Source organism: Pseudonaja textilis, chromosome 3, assembly GCF_049901715.1.
Source record: "Pseudonaja textilis isolate UNSWEBS1 chromosome 3, rPseTex1.2, whole genome shotgun sequence".
NCBI lineage: Eukaryota > Metazoa > Chordata > Lepidosauria > Squamata > Elapidae > Pseudonaja > Pseudonaja textilis.
This window is the reverse complement of record NC_141992.1, coordinates 36,092,236-36,111,280: the sequence shown is the minus strand read 5'-3', so window position 1 is coordinate 36,111,280 and position 19,045 is coordinate 36,092,236. Positions and strand designations below refer to the sequence as shown.

General features: G+C 34.4%; 1 protein-coding gene across 6 annotated transcripts in view; it reads left to right on the top strand.

The window, feature by feature from the left end:
* PPP1R12B (protein phosphatase 1 regulatory subunit 12B) overlaps positions 1 to 19,045 on the top strand; it is a 105,629-nt gene that overhangs the window by 30,227 nt on the left and 56,357 nt on the right. For 4 of the 6 annotated variants that reach the window (XM_026713031.2, XM_087929280.1, XM_026713030.2 and 1 more), the window contains exons 10-16: positions 2,688 to 2,888; positions 3,816 to 3,898; positions 5,344 to 5,469; positions 8,503 to 8,685; positions 9,390 to 9,575; positions 17,976 to 18,066; positions 18,739 to 18,936. In XM_026713031.2, coding sequence (XP_026568816.1) covers positions 2,688 to 2,888; positions 3,816 to 3,898; positions 5,344 to 5,469; positions 8,503 to 8,685; positions 9,390 to 9,575; positions 17,976 to 18,066; positions 18,739 to 18,936 — 1,068 coding nt within the window. The remainder of the gene's footprint in view (positions 1 to 2,687; positions 2,889 to 3,815; positions 3,899 to 5,343; positions 5,470 to 8,502; positions 8,686 to 9,389; positions 9,576 to 17,975; positions 18,067 to 18,738; positions 18,937 to 19,045) is intronic. The other 2 variants (XM_026713033.2, XM_026713032.2) reach the window with 1 other exon arrangement.

Below are 19,045 nucleotides of genomic sequence, written 5' to 3'. Positions count from 1 at the left end.
TTCTCTGCAGTTGCTGAGAATTTTGCATCAGCTAGCCAATGCTCTCTCCATCTGATGAATAGGAGAATGGAAAAATCAACATCCCACCAGTCCCCTACCTTCAGGTTTTGTCTTTTATGTATGCTTCATTTGTGAAACAGGGATTAGGGTTTTTTCCCTTTCTGTTTAACAAGCTGCTCAATGTAGTGGAAGCTGCAAAGCTGCTGCTCCATGAATTTAGGATGATGAATGGAACAAAATCAGAATTTATTTATATAGAGGTGGCATGATTTGTTCCAAGTATATTCCAAGATAAATAAGCATTCTTTAAAATATTTTTGATAATCAAAAGACAAACATTCTGAGATTGAAGTTTGATTTTATATTTATATTGCCATCTCTTATTCTTCATGTGGTAGCAGAATGTGTTAGACATTTTACAGCAGGTATTACACTTAACCTTGTATTTACCCAGTGATCACGAACACTGGTCATGAACGAATAACATTCCATGAACATAGAAAATGTTCCTTTATTACAGAATGCATGTATAGCTTGTCTTAGCAGACTTTTTCCTCCCATTTTGTTTAAGTTACACTAGTTACTTTATTGTCCTTTCTCTCTGTCCAATTGTCAACTGTATATTTTTCTTTTTTTCTCTTTCAAAGTTCTTTTAGTTCCTGCCTTCTGTTTAAGGAATTGGCCAGTTAACGATTTACTCACATTCTAACAAAACAATTTCAGACACTTTCAAGATGCTACACTGGTTTAGCAAGTGGCTTATAATTTTAGGCATAAACCCTGAATTATCAATTAAAATAAGAGGGGAGAATCAAGGACTAATAGGCAGACTGACCGACATGGAGATACGTGCTAATGGAAATGGCCTACTACAAAGCAACAATGCTGATAGGGTTGTATATACTGTATATATTTTGCAGTAGTTTCCTTGGCACTTCTGCTGGCCAATATTAATAGCAGCATGTAGCCTTGCAAGCATATTATGGGATGTTTTAAATGCTGCACGTGGAGTTGCCGCTTAGAAACAGAAGAGCAAAAATGAAAGTTGAGCATTCACTTCAAAAGCATTTTACTATTCTTTAGTATGTCAGAATTAAGATACAGGTAGTCCTCAACTTATAATCAAAATTGAGCCCAAAATTTCTGTTGTTAAGTCAGACATTTGTTAAGTGAGTTTTGTCCCATTTTATGACCTTTCTTGCCACAGTTGTGAAGTGAATCACAGTAGTTGATCAGTTAATAATCCAGTTGTTAAGTGACTCTGGCTTCCCTATTGACTTTGCTGGTCAGAAGGTTGTAAAAAGGGATCACCTGACCTTTGGATACAGCTATGGTCATGAATATGAATCAGTTGCCAATCATCCGAATTTTGATCACATGATCGTGGTGATGCTGCAAAGGTCGTTACTGAAAAACATTCATAAGTCACATATTTCAGTGCTGTTGTAACTTTGAACTGTCACTAAACGAACTGTTGTATGTCGAGGACTACCTGTACTTCCTGATGTCCTTCATCTGCCTCCAGTGTCTACTATGCACTAATGGTTTTATTTTAACTTTGAATGATATTTCTTTCCAAATATTGTAATTTACTTTCTTACTGATCATGGTCAGAGTCTATATCTTTTTGCGATTTATACTCCAGATTCTAGTCTTGTAGAAATCAGGAATATTCTGTTTCTTTTTCACATGCAGAATTCTATTTAGAGATTGACTTAGGCATGCAAATTCAGCAATCTACTCGTATCGATTGGCGTTGAACAGTCAATACATTTAAAATAGTCACAATAGTAATACTAATATTAATAATATATCACATGGGATTTGGGATCAGCTCAGATTTAAAACATGGCTTACCATGTGACATCTAAAAACTATTAAACAAATTAATTTAAGCACCAATTGGAATGTGGCTATTTAGTCACTAATTGGATTATAGTATAAATTAATTTAGTGCCTCTGATTTATTTAGGTGATGTTGAAATGTTTGGTAGGGGTTGAACTTTTAGCTTAGATTAAACTGTCTATTGGAACCTAACTATTGTTTATAGTGCCTCTGCTATGTATAGTACAACTTATTTTGTGCATGAGTCAGACTCTCACTTCTAAAACAAAAAAAATCACAGTAATATTTTTAAACACAATTGATTAAAAAGCACTAACATGGACAAATTAACATTTTAGAGTTGGTGTGGGTATACGTGTGGGTGGGGAACACACACACACATTTACAAATGTAGGTATGATATTTTCTATAAATTTAATCAGAAAATATATTTTGATACCATTGTTTTGGCATTTAAGATGCAATTGTTTTGTCACTCAGTAGAATGGCTTATCCTAGAGAACATATATATCTTTCTCAAGCCAACGTGCACTCTGGAGCTCCCCTTTGCAGTAAATTTAAAGCATCTGTGAGGTAGAAAGGGATCATTTTAGTTGCACAAGAGAAGACAAACTCTTAGAACTGAAAAGAGCCATTTCAGCCATTGAATCTAAGCTGCTGTTTAGTACAGGAATTCAAGTGAAACATGGCTGGCTAAAGTCTGCTTAAAGACATACAGGAAAGGAACTGCTACTTCTCTGAGTCATTGTTCTCTTGTTGACACTGTCATAGTATTGGAATAAGGTAATTGAGGGTTTTCCTAATTATGCCCTCAAGCCACTCTTTGTACCATCTTTTACAGTGTAGTTCATTGCTCAACAAGCCTGAGGAACAAAAAGATGAATCACCATCATCATGGAGGCTAAGCCTGCGGAAAACTAGCAGCCAAAATGCACTTAGTGAGGACAGCACGCCCTGTGACACTCTCAAAGAGAAAGGCAGCTCCATCTATTACTCTTCTTCAACCCCTCGGATATCTGCACTATTAGATAACCAAGACAAGGTACACAATAATTTGGCTTCCCTGACTTTGAAATCCATGTTTTGTAAACTAAAATATTGCTGAATAATCTAATTGCTGTTTTGTTTTGTTTTTGGTATAGTGTCATACTTGTTAACTAGAATTAGGATTTGCTTTTTCTGTCATACAAAGAGTGACTTAAAATCCATTTGAGGAATGAAGCCTATGATAGATTGTTATCTTTCAACTACTAACATTTTTTCTTCACTTTAAATTATGAACACAGATTATATTGATTCTGAGCTTGACCATGGTCAGTGCTATGCAGCATTTACTTCTAATTGTAGTTCCTCTGTAGATTGATTCAGTTCTAATGCCATTGGTCTTGGAAAAGGCGGTGATGTGCTCTGTTTGAAAAAGCCATTCCTGGATCCAAATGTCTTAGATAATTTCTGTAGTTGGTACTTGGTCTCCAAGTAAATGGTTTCTGGATGAGTTATACCATCTATTAAGTAAGGTCTGGCTATTGATCACTTTTGTGAATGGCCTTTGGTAGAACTTGGGGAAGAAGGGGTTGAGCCCTTAGACATTCCAGTGTTGGGTGGTCTAGGGTACTGGTCTCTCCCCATCTTATTTAATGTCTTCATGAAACTGCTGGTTTCATCATCATATAAAATGTAAATTACGGGTTTGAAACTAGCTTCATATCCTGAAATGCATGAGATAGAAAAATGATACATTTCTTTGTACAATTATACAAAAGTGCACAATTCCAAAATACTTTGTGGGAATAAGAATTGAGACAATACTCTAATGGTTTTATACACAATTACCAGTTCAAATTTGGTAAGCAGTTAATTTCAAACAGTGTATTTCATAATTGTACATCATTTTTCAGCCGCAGTTTGAGATAATTATTTTTTATCCAAAAATTTGCTCTAATTTAGGAATTTGTTCTTATTTTGGCAGGACAAGGATAATAAAATCTATTTTGCTTCAATATCCCCTCGAAGATTAAATAATACAGGTGACATTGAAGAAAAGGAAAACCGGTAAGAGCCTTTCAATAATGGCCCTAGATTTATAGGAGTAAAATGTCCACAGTATGAAATGAATCTGTGGGACAGTTTTCCTCCCTTCCCCCTTGCTTTCCTACATCTTGGTTACATTTTGCAATAAAATATAAATCCATATAAATCCACAAACCAGTCCATATAATTTTCTTGGCAGTTTTTTTCCCCGATTTCCTAGTCTAGCCTGTTATTTCATAGACTTCTTTCACTCAAATACCAACCAGATCCAAGACTGCTTAGCATTTGGAGACCAGCCAAGTCATTTTATTATTAAACTATAACTAAAGTTATATAACTGTAACTAAAATTCTGTTCCGATACAGTAACATATGTTAGTTATGATTTCCTTGCTTATTTATTTATAAAATTTATATAACTGCCCATCTGAGCTGCAGGGACATCCCTCTCCCTCAAAGAAGAATTCATGAGCGCTAGAACCCAATCACATGTCACCTAGGTAGACTTAGCTAGTTGGGGGGAGGGAGGAAAATGGAATGAATGAACAAATGGCCAAGCTCACAATTATAAAGACCCTCTCCACTTCCTCTGACCCAACAGGTTCAAATTATTCACAGATATTAAGCAAGACTCTGTCCCTGGACTATCACCATCTTAAAAATGATGACAGAATTGAATATATCTGTTTTTCATTTCATGTACAGTATGTTTGCACGGTTTGTCCAATTAGCCCTACATTTTAGAATGACATATTTTAGTTACTGCAAAATAGAAAAATAACAGCAGAGAACAGGACATGTTGATACACATTTTGCACTTTACTCAAGCTATATATTTTTTAAAGTTATCTATTAGAACTGTTCTTCAGAATTGATTTTTAGTCATACTTTAATTCTTCTCAGTGTATATTATCTGTCTCTGAACCATTTAGTGACAGTTCAGAAACATAGAAGATATTTATATAAAATATTGTGTTCTTAACAGCTGGTTTTTATTTCCCAGTATTTTTTTTCTCCAGCATTAGCTTGATCTTGGCAAGCATGCATTTTGCTTGGATTTGGGTAAATAGATCAGAATGTGATTATAGTTGAAATACTGCTGTTATAGACTGCCTGCATATCTTTCAATGTACATACTCAGTCCCAGCAAATTCTGCTTGTTTTGATATTAACAGGTTGTTGCTGTCCCTTATTTGTTTTTAATTTATTATGCAGCTTAGCAGAGCTGCTGAACAGAACAATTCAGCACACCACTCAGTTGATTTAGCAGATTAAAAATGAACCACAGGATATTTTTGGCTTGTATAGGTGAATGGAGGAAGATTTTGATTGTGTTTGTGGTTAAACCATGCAAAACAGTACTTCATCATAGCAATCTTTGTGTCTTATCATAGATTGTCAGAATTGAAGAATATGAAACACAAAATTGTAATTACCCCCCTCTCTGTTCCCACTTTGCCATTTTAGAGAATCTGCTGTTAACTTGGTACGGAGTGGTCCTTACTCTCGCCAACAATGGAGGGAGGAACCAAGGGGGAATGAAGCCCCTACAACTGCTGCACCTTCCACCTACATATCTACCTATATGAAAAGGTAAGGTGCATTTAAAACTTTTGGTGGAAAAACATTCAAGATTGCATTAATTTTAAACAGTTTAGCAAAAATTCTGACTGCCATAAAACTAGAAAAGAAGAAAACCAAGATAAATGATGTTTTAAGTTTTTTCTACATGAAAAACTTTATCCATATAAAAATGTATCTTGTGAAATATAAGAAATAGAAGAAAGTATTATTTTAATCTAAAACTGTAGTGGAGGTTGAATATCATTGTAGAAATATGGAACATTTTGTTTGTTGTGTGCTATGCAAATTAGCATGATACACTTTTGTCATTTACTTTGAAATAATTAAAACCTGGAAAGCAAATATGCAGACATTATTACAAATAGAAAAGGGGTTATTTGAAAGAATATGCTAATCAATAAAAGCAGTAAGATCATATTAATCTTACAAGCAAGCAATTGAATACATATATACTGCTGTAGCTATAATTCAAATCATCAATAGAAATTTTATATATGTTATGATATTATCTCAACATTATTGCAGTCTGTGGACAAGCAATATTTGAGAGGTCAGGACCTGCTGTTCAAACATCTGGATAATTGTAGGAGTTATCCAGGATCTTTTGGATAAACCTGGAAAAGGCTTGGCCATTTTTTTTAGCCTAGGTGATTTTAAAAGTAGGGTTGAAAACCATAACGTTTTGACAGCAGTATGAGAATGAGCTGAGAATGTGGCATAGATATGAGGAATAGTTACGTTAGATAATGTAACTAAAAGCTGTATTAATCCCAGGTTATATTCTGAAAAGGAAACTATATTTCTTTTTGAATCATCTCCATGTAAATTATCCTTACAATGAATTGTACTCAAGTAATGTCAGTCTAGCAACCCAATGACAGAAGGGATTATTCCTTTCCTTCACAAGCTGTCTTTAAAGAGACAGTGCTCAAGTAAGCTTTGGGATAGTTCAGGTGATAAAGGCATGAGAAAAACATAGAAGATAGACCCACTGCTCAATTAGAAATAAATTCCCATGATAATGGGTATAGTTTCCTACCTGCAATACAAATTGTTTTCATTTTAAAACATTTCAGTATTGTAAGCATAACTTTAAATATTTTAATAACCTGTTTGTTTTTGCCGTTATTAGTTAGGCCTATTACAGACACACTTGTGAAAATATTTATTTATTTATTTATTACATTTATATGCCACTCATCTTGTTATCCAAGGTGACTGCATTTCCTTTAATTTGATTCCAGGATTTGTTGGAGCATTTGTGTCCTTGGATTTTATAATCCTTAGAATCCTTGCCCAAATTATTGCCCAAATTATTAGGTATAGGATAAATCATGTTGTTAATTCTTGAATATCCTTAGGAAACAACATAGTAGGAATCCAAAGAAATGTAGAACTGGATTGTAATCAAATTTAGCAGAGGCTTCAGGTTTTTTTTTTTTTCATAATGGCATTTTATTTTGCTAAAGCCAACTTTCTAGTTTAAGTAGAATATCGAGTTTAAAGTATTTGATATTTATCTATTCATTGTTGCCTTAAATTAGGTCAACAAAAAGTAGCAATCTTAATTTTTAATTAACCTGTTTACAATCACAGCATTTTTGATAATACAAAATTTACCTGATCACAGGTAGCTTGCTAGTTGTAATCCAAACTCTTGCATTATTGACTGTCTGCTTCATATTGTTTCTGGTACATATAGTCTGTTTATTTAGGAAATGGACTAAATTTAATTTATTCTACTGTATGCTTCAGTCTGCATACAATACTGTCAGATCTATTGCTCATGTGGGCATGTATCTTTCAACCTTATCTTTTTCCCCCGATCCTGATCCTATGAGTAATCTGTAAGAAATTTCTTATTGTTGTGATTCATGTCCTAATTTAATTGAATATGTTGATCATTAGGCATGTTCTGTTTCTATTCTTCACACCCAATATGTATTTAGTAATTAACAAAACAATTCACCCACATCTTTCCTTTGGAATAAATCCATAAAAACATAATACAAGAAAAACACTCAATAATAAATTTGAGAATTAGTTTATTTAGTGACAATTGTTTTGTGCATATCTTTTTTTCAGATTCGTTTTTTTTGAAAGTAGCAACATAAGCAATTTTCATGTGCTGAATGAACTTGTTGCATCATAGTGATCTTTGTGAAAATATTTTTATGCTTTAAAAAAAAAATTCTTGCATTGGCATCAACCTGAATTATGATTTCTTTGATCATTATAATATGGAATAGATTCATCTATGAGGATTCGTTCCTATTATGGAAATGTAGTCATTCTTTCGAGCAGAATCATAGCAGCATTAAGATGTAAATGTTATATCAAGTTTATTAAATATTGTATGTAGCATTTTAAACATTTTAGACATGATTATACTATTTGCCAAATACAATATTAAATAGTTTTAACTGTTAGATTTTTTTATTTCTGAGTCTGGCCTCCCTGAATGTAGTAATGTGGAGATTTGTATTAATTATCTTTGATAGGTTCAGTAACCTGTATTATAAAACATAATGTAGGATTGTGAGGTTTTGGAATTTGGATTCATATTGGTATGCATATTTATATGCATGCTAAATTGAAGCTAGTAATTATTTTGTTCCCTTTGTCTTTGCATTTTCATATACACTTTATCATTCATTCTTAATCCTACTTTAGCTAACTTAAAAAAACTTGATATTTTTGACCTTTTCATCTTAGTCTAGATTCTTTCATTCTGTTCTTTTATCAAACAGAATAATTTTATTTAGGTATACATTATGTGCCAATGGACATATATTTTCATTTGCTTTTTCTTCTCTTATTACTTTTTTCTCTTCAATCTTGATTCATCTTGCTTCTTTGACTTAACCTAGGGAATTATGATAAGCACACCTGACCACACCTGATCTTAACCAAAAGTGCAATTCTTGATTTCTAATTTCTCTTTTCATTTTGCGGAATATTTCTTGAGCACTGAATGGGTCATGGTCTTAATATTATATCTAAAGGATTTCTGAAGAAATTGATTTTTCTGCTGTTTTACAGTGCTTCATTTGGTAGAAGTAGTGAAATCACCAGTCCCTACATTTCAGCTAACCGCAATGCATTTTCTACTACCTCATCTACTATTCTTGGTTCATCTACCTCATTGGGCACAGAGTGGCAGATTGCCCCTTGCCCAACATCTACCAGGCCTAACACTACAACATCAGTTTACCAGTCTACCAGGTAAGGGGATCATAATATGCTGAGAAAATTATGAAGAGGGGTTATAAAGGAACCTAGTGTTATTGCTGTCAAAACACAATATTTCATTCTGAACGTTCTTCCCAATAGTTCTGCTGCATCTAAAATGTTATTTAGGCAATAGAAGGTTATATATTTTATGATTTCCACAAAAACTGGTCAATTCCAGAAAGGTGCTTTGGAGCTCATAGGGGTGGGAAAATAGCATCGGCTCTTTAAAGGATCATGTTTTTTCTGGGATTATGCAGCAGCTATGAAGGGCAGCTGTATGATCCTGGGAAAGGAACACCTGCTGTAAAGAGTCATAGACTTTGGTATCCCAATACATCTCAAAGCAGTTCTTTACCACCCAGCTATATTATTCTGACAGATTTTTATTAAGATTTTTCTTCTTGAATTCTTTAATTACAGTTTTCCAGTTGTTAACTCTTCCTTCTGTCATTTGTGCTCAATTGCTTTACTAGCTGAACCTGATTGAGGGCAATGTTTGTGGAATTACCTTTCTTCGTTCCTATTCTAACACTTTTAATCATGTTACTTGTCATTATTTATGCACTAAGAAGAAATCACTATTACTATATAAAATGTTCAGATGACTGTTCTATTAACAGGGAAATTCATTTTGTTTCTCTTCCTTCTCCTAAGGCATTTTACAGTTATTTACAATTTCATTTTGTATGTTTCAGAGCCCCTTACCGACAACAGAGTGACTCTACCGCAGAGAAGAGCACAGAGGCTGTCTCTTCTAGCATTCCATTAAGTGTCATAACAAATCTCACTGTACCTGGAAGTTCCAATGGTGTCACAACTACTAATTCTAACTCACTGACTGGAACAGAGTCATCTACTGGTGATGCCAGGGATCGAAGAAGGTTAGTGAGCCTTTTATGGGGTTATGAGCTGCATTTACTACATAACACAGATCTAATGGTAGGTAAGATCATATTAAGCTTCCCCCACCCCCAAAAAAAATTTTGCCTTATCAATTTGCTTTTCTTTTTGTTAAAACATGATCATATAAATTTAGTGCAACTCAAGTTGTGCTCTGAGTCATGGTATATATACTTTTAAATATAAACATTACTTTCATTAAAATTCATGTTATTCATATAATGACATTATTTGAAAGGGTTTATTCTTCACTATCTTATGAAATGTTTCCTAGTACTAGTGTTGTCATTCAGGAAATGTGAAGTAAATGGATCCTAGTTTCTATTTTGATTTGGTAAATTTTCCATGGATGTATGAGTTATGAATATTCTTTACAGAAAGTTGAAACAGTGTAAAAAGCTTTTACATTTTGTCTATTATTCTTGTTAAATAATATTTATTTGTATAAAATAAAATAAAATGAATCTTAAAATTACTCTCAATGTATTTTTTGATTCTACTTATATTTTACTGCAAGGATCTGCTTATAACTTTACATATTTATTCTTGTTCTGTTCCTTGATTGTAAGTTTAAACAAATAAACTGCAGTGCTATTTGATCTATGACTTCTGAAATATAGATTAGTTCTTCTTATAGATTTTGTAATTACCATTTCTTCAAAAGGGAATGCTTCAAAATATAAACTTTCTATTAACTAATGAGGAGCCTTGGATATTTTTTGTGGATCATGGTAGAAAAGGAGAATTACATGTGAATTTGGACTTGCCAATTATTTATTTTTCTTGTTGATTTTGTTGTTGTTCAGTTGCTAAGTCATATCTGACTATTCACACCCCATGAACCATAGCACACCAGTCCCCCCTCCCATTTTCCTGCACTGTCTCCCTGAGTCTACCCAAACTCATGACCACCGCATTGATGACACCATCTTATCTTCTGCTGCCTCCTTCTCCTTTTGCTTTCAGTCTTTCCCAACACCAGGGTTTTTTTTCTAGTGAGCCCTCTCTTTTCATTTTGTGGCCAAAGTATGTGAGCTTTATTTGAGGATCTGTCTTTCCACAGGACAATCAGGGTTGATTTCCTTTAGGATCTTGTTGATTAGAGTTTGTTGAATATTCAAATTAGCTAAAAGCCTATGACACTTAAGCAAGGAGCAATGTGCAGATTTAAAATAGGTTCTGAGAAAGACAGATCACTAGATCTTTTTAAAACATTTTTAATGGAAGCTTAACATGAAAAATGACAGATATTTGCAGATATTTTAGTATGGGATTTCAGCATTTTGTGGCAGCTGTCACAATAATACGTTTATCTAACTCAGTGTTCCCAAAGCTACAGTGTTCTCTTAGCAACAACAACATAAACTTCCAGGCTAATATTAGATCATTAAGATGCCTCCATAACAGGCTTGTCTATTTGAAGTCACTGGATTAAAATGTAAATGCATTGCTTAAGTTAATGGAAAAATGAGTAAGCACTCGGGAATGTCCTTCCTTTCAAACGTGTGCTGTTCCAATCATTTAGATGCTCTAGTTTCTTGATTAACTCATATCTTTATGCATGCTCAAAGATATCTGTAAAACACAATTCTTTGTTCAGTTCCTTATCTGCAGGTTTTACGTACAAGCCCCTCTGTTCTGATTCATACTTTGCTGATAGCACTTTTGATGTAATCCAATCTTAAACTGTTCCAGTAATGTCTAGAAAGGAGAATCATAGATACAATCCTTTGTGCATGAATATCAGCTAAAGTAGTTTGCTCTGCATAGATTTTATTAACTAAACAATATTGGACAGTATTAATTTGGAGTGGCTGCTATATAGCTCTATTAATAGATTAGAAATGCCTGATGAAAACAGAACTTGAGCTCCAAAGTGTTGTTCCTAAGCATTTTATTCCAGATTAATATATTAATAGCAAATAAATCTAGCGTGTTCCTACCAGGGCTGGGATTCTACCAGTTCACACCTATTCACTAGAACCGGTAAACATTCTAAGCAGTTCGGAGAACCGGTTGTTAGAAGAAATTACTGGCCTAATCCTGTAAGGAAGGCAGGAAGGAAACATTCTGGTGTTGCTTACAGAAACTGCCTCTCTATTAACCTGCCTCTCTACGTTCTTGGTAGGACTAGACTTCCTATCTCAGGAACTTCTCTGGAGTTTTTTCCCCCTCCTTTGCTGGTACTTTTCTTGTGTGGAGTGACCATTCAAAGTTATAATGACACTGAAAAAAGTGACTTATGCCCATTTTTCACATTTACGACTGTTGCAGCATCCCCACAGTCATGAGAGGCCAGGTGAGGAAATGCATGCCTCGATATGAGTGATATTGAGTTGGTCACGCCCAGCCAATAACTTGACCACCAAGCCACGCCCCCCAACTTAGCCACGCCCACAGAGCCGGTTGTTAAAAAAATTTAATCCCAGTTGAAGGGGTAACTTTATATTCGGTAAGATAAGATTGCCAAAATATCAGTAACTGGATTGCTTTATTTTAGAATCCAATTTAATTTTCAGCTTGTTAAGATAGAGCCTTTTCCTAACAGCTTTCTTGTGAACTGGTATGATGCTTGGTCTCTTTCCAGATATTTCCTTGAATTATTCCTTGAATTATTTGAATTATTTCATCAAGCTGATTATTTCTCCAAAACCTCAGGAGACATTCAGCTATCTAGTACAGAACACAACTTATTAATAAAAGAATGAATAGCAATAGCATTTAGATTTATATACCACTCCACAGCACTTTATAGCACTCTCTGAGCAGCTTACAACGTCAGCATATTGCCCCCAATGAACTGGGTCCTTATTTTATTGACCTCGGAAGGATGGAAGGCTGAGTCAACCTTGAGTCTAGTCAGGATCAAACTCCTGGCAGTAGGCAAGTCAGCCTGCAATACTGCTTTCTAACCACTGTGACACCACGGGTTCTCATATGGAATCATACGAGATAATTATAAGAATATGTTCCAATATCTGATTGAAACAGACAGGATCACACAGTTTCAGTTTTTGTTCCTTTTTATGGAACTTACAGAAACAGTATGAAACAATTTTAGTATCAGCCATGCCTTGTTGGAGCAGACAAGCACTTTCAAGTTTCCAGCTTCTGAGCTGCTTACATTTACATTTTTTGTGATGGCAGTCGGCTCTCTTTACTAGTGAGCACAAGATGGCAAAGCAGTTTGTGCCATATTATACAATCATAACATATTGTGTTCCTAACATATAAACACTCCTTTATATTGTTAAATATTAGGACTAATCTTATTTTTCCATATGTGTTTAAAGAAAGGGTTTACCAAATGAATGGACAAAATATCATCTTTCATAGTCTGAAGACCTGACAGATGATCTCACTTTAGCTAATGATCTTCAGAGAAGCAAACCTTTGATTTTCTGTTCTTGTATTTAATGGATTTTGAAAAAAACTTTCGTATGGTGCTCTTCAGTGTTCTTTTTTATTTTGGATTGTACCTTCAAACACTTAATTTAACCTTCTCCAAGTCTCATTCTACATCCCATAAATCCTTATTAGGATCAACTGTTCACTTCATTTTAGATTTCACCAGCTAGCTTAACTCTGGATAGAAACCAATAGAATAACATTCCTTTTTCAATAGTTTCTCTTTCAATTCACGTAAACTATGATAATAACTTTACTGCTAGCTAGATTCATCCATTACTCTCTCCCACAACCTCTTCAATCTCAATTTGCTATCTCATATTTTTTTATAAAACCTTGTTTTTAAAATTCCTTTGTTTTTGACAACTTTTATTTGTCTCTTTTGTATGAAAACTATGATATATGAGAAGCTAAGCCACCATCCATTATTTCATAGTCCATAGAGCAAATACTTTGTTTTTGATTTAACATATTCTTGTAAATAGTAAGCACCAATTATAAGTAATTATTATAAGGGCCAAAATTATGTCCATGCGATTTTCACTTGTTTTATTATTTACAAGAATATATAAAGTCATACATATAAAGTGAAGTCCTGAATGTACAATGGAATAAAGAACAGTGATGGCCATTTACTTGTGTCACTTGCAACTTATTTTATGGCAAAAATTGGGATTGATTGGGAAAAAAGTGGAAGGGTTCAAATACGTTTGACTGTGTCTGTATCTTCTGTAGAGGGCACAGTATCAATAAAGCAATTTACCGTTATATTTACTTTTTGTTAAAAAAATGAGATGAAAACTTAACAAATAATAATGCCTTATTAAAAAGGCATATAAATCTCAAGGCTGATATATTCAATCCTTATACATGTCCAATGTTTGATAATTGACATACTGATTGTTGAGCCGTGAAATACTACATGAGGTGAGAAATAGGATTTATCTCATGGTAGAGTGATTCTAAGCCCCTTCCTTCCCAAAATACATATATAGGCATCAATTATTTTGGAAGGAGCAGCTTTAACAGTTCCAGATTAGTTTTATTCAATTCTTCCTTAAATGTCAGACGAAGTGGCGGACAAAAGGAAAAATCTTGAGGTACTGTCTTCTAGAGAACTAGAATATTGAGAGGCTTCTTTTGGAAAGAACAAATAGTCAATAAATATTGGTTTAAGGTGATTCTATTTATTTGAAGTGTGATTGGGGTCATTGGAGCTCTCTGAGCTTGCGTGTTTTCTTGAGGATGCTTCATTACCAAACTAGGTAACATCAGTGCTGTTTGGCAGTGGGGTTTGCTCTTATTTTATATACTAGTGGCTTGCTTTGTCAGGGTTGGTGGGAACTGTCTTGATGGTTCCTTGATTGGGCTGTAGTCTACTGTTAACATGTTTGGCAGCTCCTTGATTGGGATATTGTTTGCTTATTTAAAGTTATTTAAAGTTGCAAGTATCAGGAGAAAAAAGATAGCAGGCCAAGGAGAGGCTTCAGGAAACATTTCAGAGGACAGATAGACTTCGTTGGTTAAATTTGGCTTGAAAGTTTGGGTTCCTACTCTGTAAGTTATAGAATCAGATAAGTTTTTGATGTATATCACACAATAATATTTTCATTAAAATAAAGGTTGCCAGAATTGTCCTTTTAAGATCTGGCTGATTCTTTAACTTGTTTCTTCTTAAATTAACTGAAACTAAAGTTGCACAATAAATAGAACAATAAATTAATCACACAGGCTATGTTTGCATAATTATCTTTAGGCGTAGAAGAACTAGCCAGCTTTAAAACTATTCCAACATAATACTTAGGATACCCACTACATCTTTAACCTGGTTAAGTGTTCTGTAGGGAACTAAGAGTAATCTGCCCTTCCATGCTGTGTTAGGGGAGGACAGCAAAGGACTCTAAACGCTTAAAGAAGCCTGCAGTCATCCAACACCTACTGTTGAAAGTGCTTATCAGCCCTGCTTTCGTTGTTAATTGCTTTGTGATAAGTTTGTCCTTTTAGAAAGCAAGCTGCCAGTGCTGCTGACAATGTAGGATAGGGAAGAATTCTGTCTGCTATTTCAGACTTCCTATTACTTCCATGTTCGGAAGAGAAAAGTTTACTGTTGGTTTATCAGATAGCAAGCTGCATTTTTTTGTTATTGTTGAAGAGGTCAGGACTTGTGTGTTATTATTGAATTCCTGACTTCCTATGCAGCGGTCCATGCAAGAATCTCAGCTCCTGGGCAGACTATCTGTAAAGGTTCAAGGTAGGCATTCTTGGTGTTTTTATTGAGACTTAATTTTAAAAAGTGAAGGTGAAGGGAAGGCAGGCAGATAAAATAGAGCAACAAGTAACTTATATACATGTATTTATAATTTATAAATACAAGTATATAAACCTATATACATTACAGAGGATGTGAAGAGGAATGTGGGTGTGTTAATAATATCCTAAAATGATATCTTAAAATTGTTGTTTGCTCCCAACAAAATGGCTAAAATACCTTTTATTTAGTATCTGTATTGTCTATCGTGCTTTTAAATTTTTAATTAAATTGATTTTGCATGCTTGCTTAATTTGAGCAGGATATTTTACTAACAATATTCTTTTTAGGTCTTTATGCCCGGAAGGTAATAGTTAATTTAATGAACTATGAGCAGACTTGTAAACGGAGTGGTTTGGCTAAAGTTTTAAGTACCTTCCTTCAAAGCAATCATTTCAGTAGTAAAAGTTAACATTTAAACAGACCTACATCCGAATGTAGACAGACAGACAGACAGACCTACATCCGAATATTTAAAGTAGTGGGAAGTATAATCTTACAAGTCTTTTGCAATTAAGGCAAACAATTGCTAATCTTTCTCCCTTGTGAAGATATGCATCTTTCTAAATTTCTTCATTCCACAAGATGGCAGTAGATGACTTGCTGTCTTTTTAATCTCAAATGGAAAACTTTCTAACTTTTAAAATTATGTGTTAATTTCTATTTAAGGAATCAGATGTCTAAACCACAGATCAGCAGATGTAGCATCATTTATCACATGTCATATTTCATATACTGAGAATGAGATACTACCTTCCACTTCAGTTTTTTGAGTTACGATTGCTGCTTCTTCAGCCATGTTGTCCCTTTTGTTTACTTTGAAATTGTGTTCCATCATTTCAGAAAAATGCAGCTAAAATAATCTGTCTGACACTAAAGAATTTTACAATGTTCAAAATTATAATACTGATGACAATACTATACAGTATTAATCATTAAGTGTCCTGGAGTCATGTGATCAACTTTTGCAACCTTCTGGCAAACAAAGTCAATGGGGAAACCAGATTCACTTAGCAACCATGTTACTAATTTAACAACTGCAGTGATTCACTTAACTGTGGCAAGAAAGGTTGTAAAACGGAGCAAACCTCACTTAACTGTCTTGCTCAGCAGCAGAAATTTTGGGCTCAATTGTGGTCATATGTTGAGAACTACCTGTATACTCTTTTCCCATGAGCTCCAGTCAGCATGGCTGATCTCAGGAACTATTACATTCCACCACCACCCCACCCCACCCCACCACCCCACCCCCCAAAAACCTCAGGATTTGTGTCATGACTAACCTTTATTTTGGTGGATGCGCTGAAAGAGAAGGCAGTAATCTTTTTGAAAACTAGGTTATGGATATTTATTTAAAAAAATAAAGTGCAAGACATTGTTGAAACACAATACAATAATGTCTACACTATTTTCTTAGTAGTAGTGATAAGATATAATTATGTTTAAAAAACAGGAAAGAAACTTGAGCAAGGAAAAATTAGACCAAGGATTCAAGCCTTTGTCGCATACAAATTTAATAATCTTTATATAGCCAAATATCCCAAAATATCCCATTACAGGAAATCAATACTGCTGTTGATTCAAATATACTGTATCTAGCATAAAAGGAAGCCAAACACAAATGGGATGAAATGCCAATATGTAGCGTTTCCAATTTATGTTTTTGCTAATAACACTTGAAATTCAAATTATAGTAGACCAGGTGGTTTTTATTGAACTTTTCCCCATCCATAGCTAAAAACATAGCCCATGTATAGTTTTGCAATTTGATGTAATTCAATGTGAATCAAAATTATATATTGTCAATCTATTCTTAAATGTATTCATTTTAAGGAAGCTGTAGTGGTTAAGGCATTGGGCTAGAAATCTGGAAACTCTGAATTCCAGCCCCACCTTAGGCACAAATCCACCTGGATGTCTTTGGGCAAGTTACTTTCTCAGTTCTAGGAAACAGGCAATGACAAACCACTTCCAAAGTCTTGCCAAGAAAAGTCCAAGCAGTTGCCAGGAATCTACAATGGTTTGTATTGGCAGTGTATTATATCACAGGTGTGGCCCACGTATGGATGGCTTTGATGGTATTTTCAGCATTCAGTTTTGTCTCTTGCAATTTCCTTACTCTTTGGATATATTCTTTACAAATCACATTTTTAACTTGTCTGCTTGAGGTTATCCAAATTGTAAAATGCCCGGATACTTATAGGCTTCATCATAATGGGTCCTGATGGTTTGGCTATTTGGCATTTAAATTCTGTTACTGTTTGTGATTTTACCCTGCTTTATTATACTGTAGCAAATCTCTAGGCCAAAGTCCATTGCTATATGCATGGTAAAAAAATTCTTAGTGTTTGTCAATGACTGGATTCTGATTTCTGATTTTGTATATGCCTGTTGTAGAAGTCCATCAAGATTATGCCCTTGCTATACTTTTAGGTATAGAATTACAGACAGATTACTTTAAATTTTAGTCTATCTATCTATTTATTCTTTCTAATTATACAAACTCAGTAATTAAATTGCCTTCATATTTTATTTTTAATGTAAGGTACCCTCTTCACACCCTGCAACAGATGAAAATCTCAATTGTTTGAATAAGCAGAAATTCTTATTTGCATAAGCTATTTTTCTGCTTAAAGGGTTGTTCTTTTTTATTATAATATTTTAGGTCATATCTGACACCTGTAAGAGATGAAGAAGCAGAATCTCTAAGGAAAGCCCGATCTAGGCAAGCTCGTCAGTCTCGCAGATCTACCCAGGTAAGAAACATTAACTTCTACAGAAGAAGGCAATGATCTCTAAATTATTTCATTTGTGTAGTTTTTTTTTCTTAAGTTAGAACGAAAAATTTCTTACATATCTTTGGCCATTAAAAGGCCTGCTTTAAATATAATTTGTATTACTTCTCAAAGTTTATATCTATTTTCAAGGAAGACTATTATTAACAAGTTATAAATGATAATTAAATTACTATTTTTAAAAAGCTAATTATTTTTCATCAGAGAAGAAATATTTGTTGCTATTACTTCATATTGAATATTTGGAAATGCTATATTTAATAGATAATTAAGTTAGCATACTTTGAAGTACTGATTCCCATCTTTGAGTTTACTTGATCAGACTGACTATCCCCTGATTAGAATTTTACCAAGATTATTCACTGTGGGAAGGATAATTTATGATGGGATTTTTATTGACAGTAAAATAGTGATCCTCAATTTTTTTGGCACTGGGGCTGGTTTCGTGGAAGACAGTTTTTCCACAGACCGGTTTTGGTGGTTGTGGTTTCTATTTTGTTCACTCGCCCACCATTCACCTCCAGCTGTGCAGTCCAGTTCCTAACTGGCCATAGGTACTGAACTGAGGCCCGCGGGTTGGGGACCCCCACTGTAAAGAGACACTACATTAACAAAGACTGCCTTATTTCCCAGGGTATAACACTTACAGACCTGCAGGAGGCAGAGAAAACTTTTAGCCGGTCTCGCGCAGAACGGTTTACTCAGGAACAGCCAAGTGAAAGGTCAGACAGGCTCAGAGCTAGTGAGGGAAGCAGTGGAAAACAAGAAGATATCCCCAGAAGAGAATCCAGGGAGGTCAACTCACCATGGACTAGAAACTTGGATGAAGAGGTAAGTGAAGCCATACAGAAAACCTTTTCCCCCCAAAATTATGACATTTGATGAGTAATAGATTTGAATTATGTTTGAAGGAAAAAGTATATATTTAATTTGTATCCCA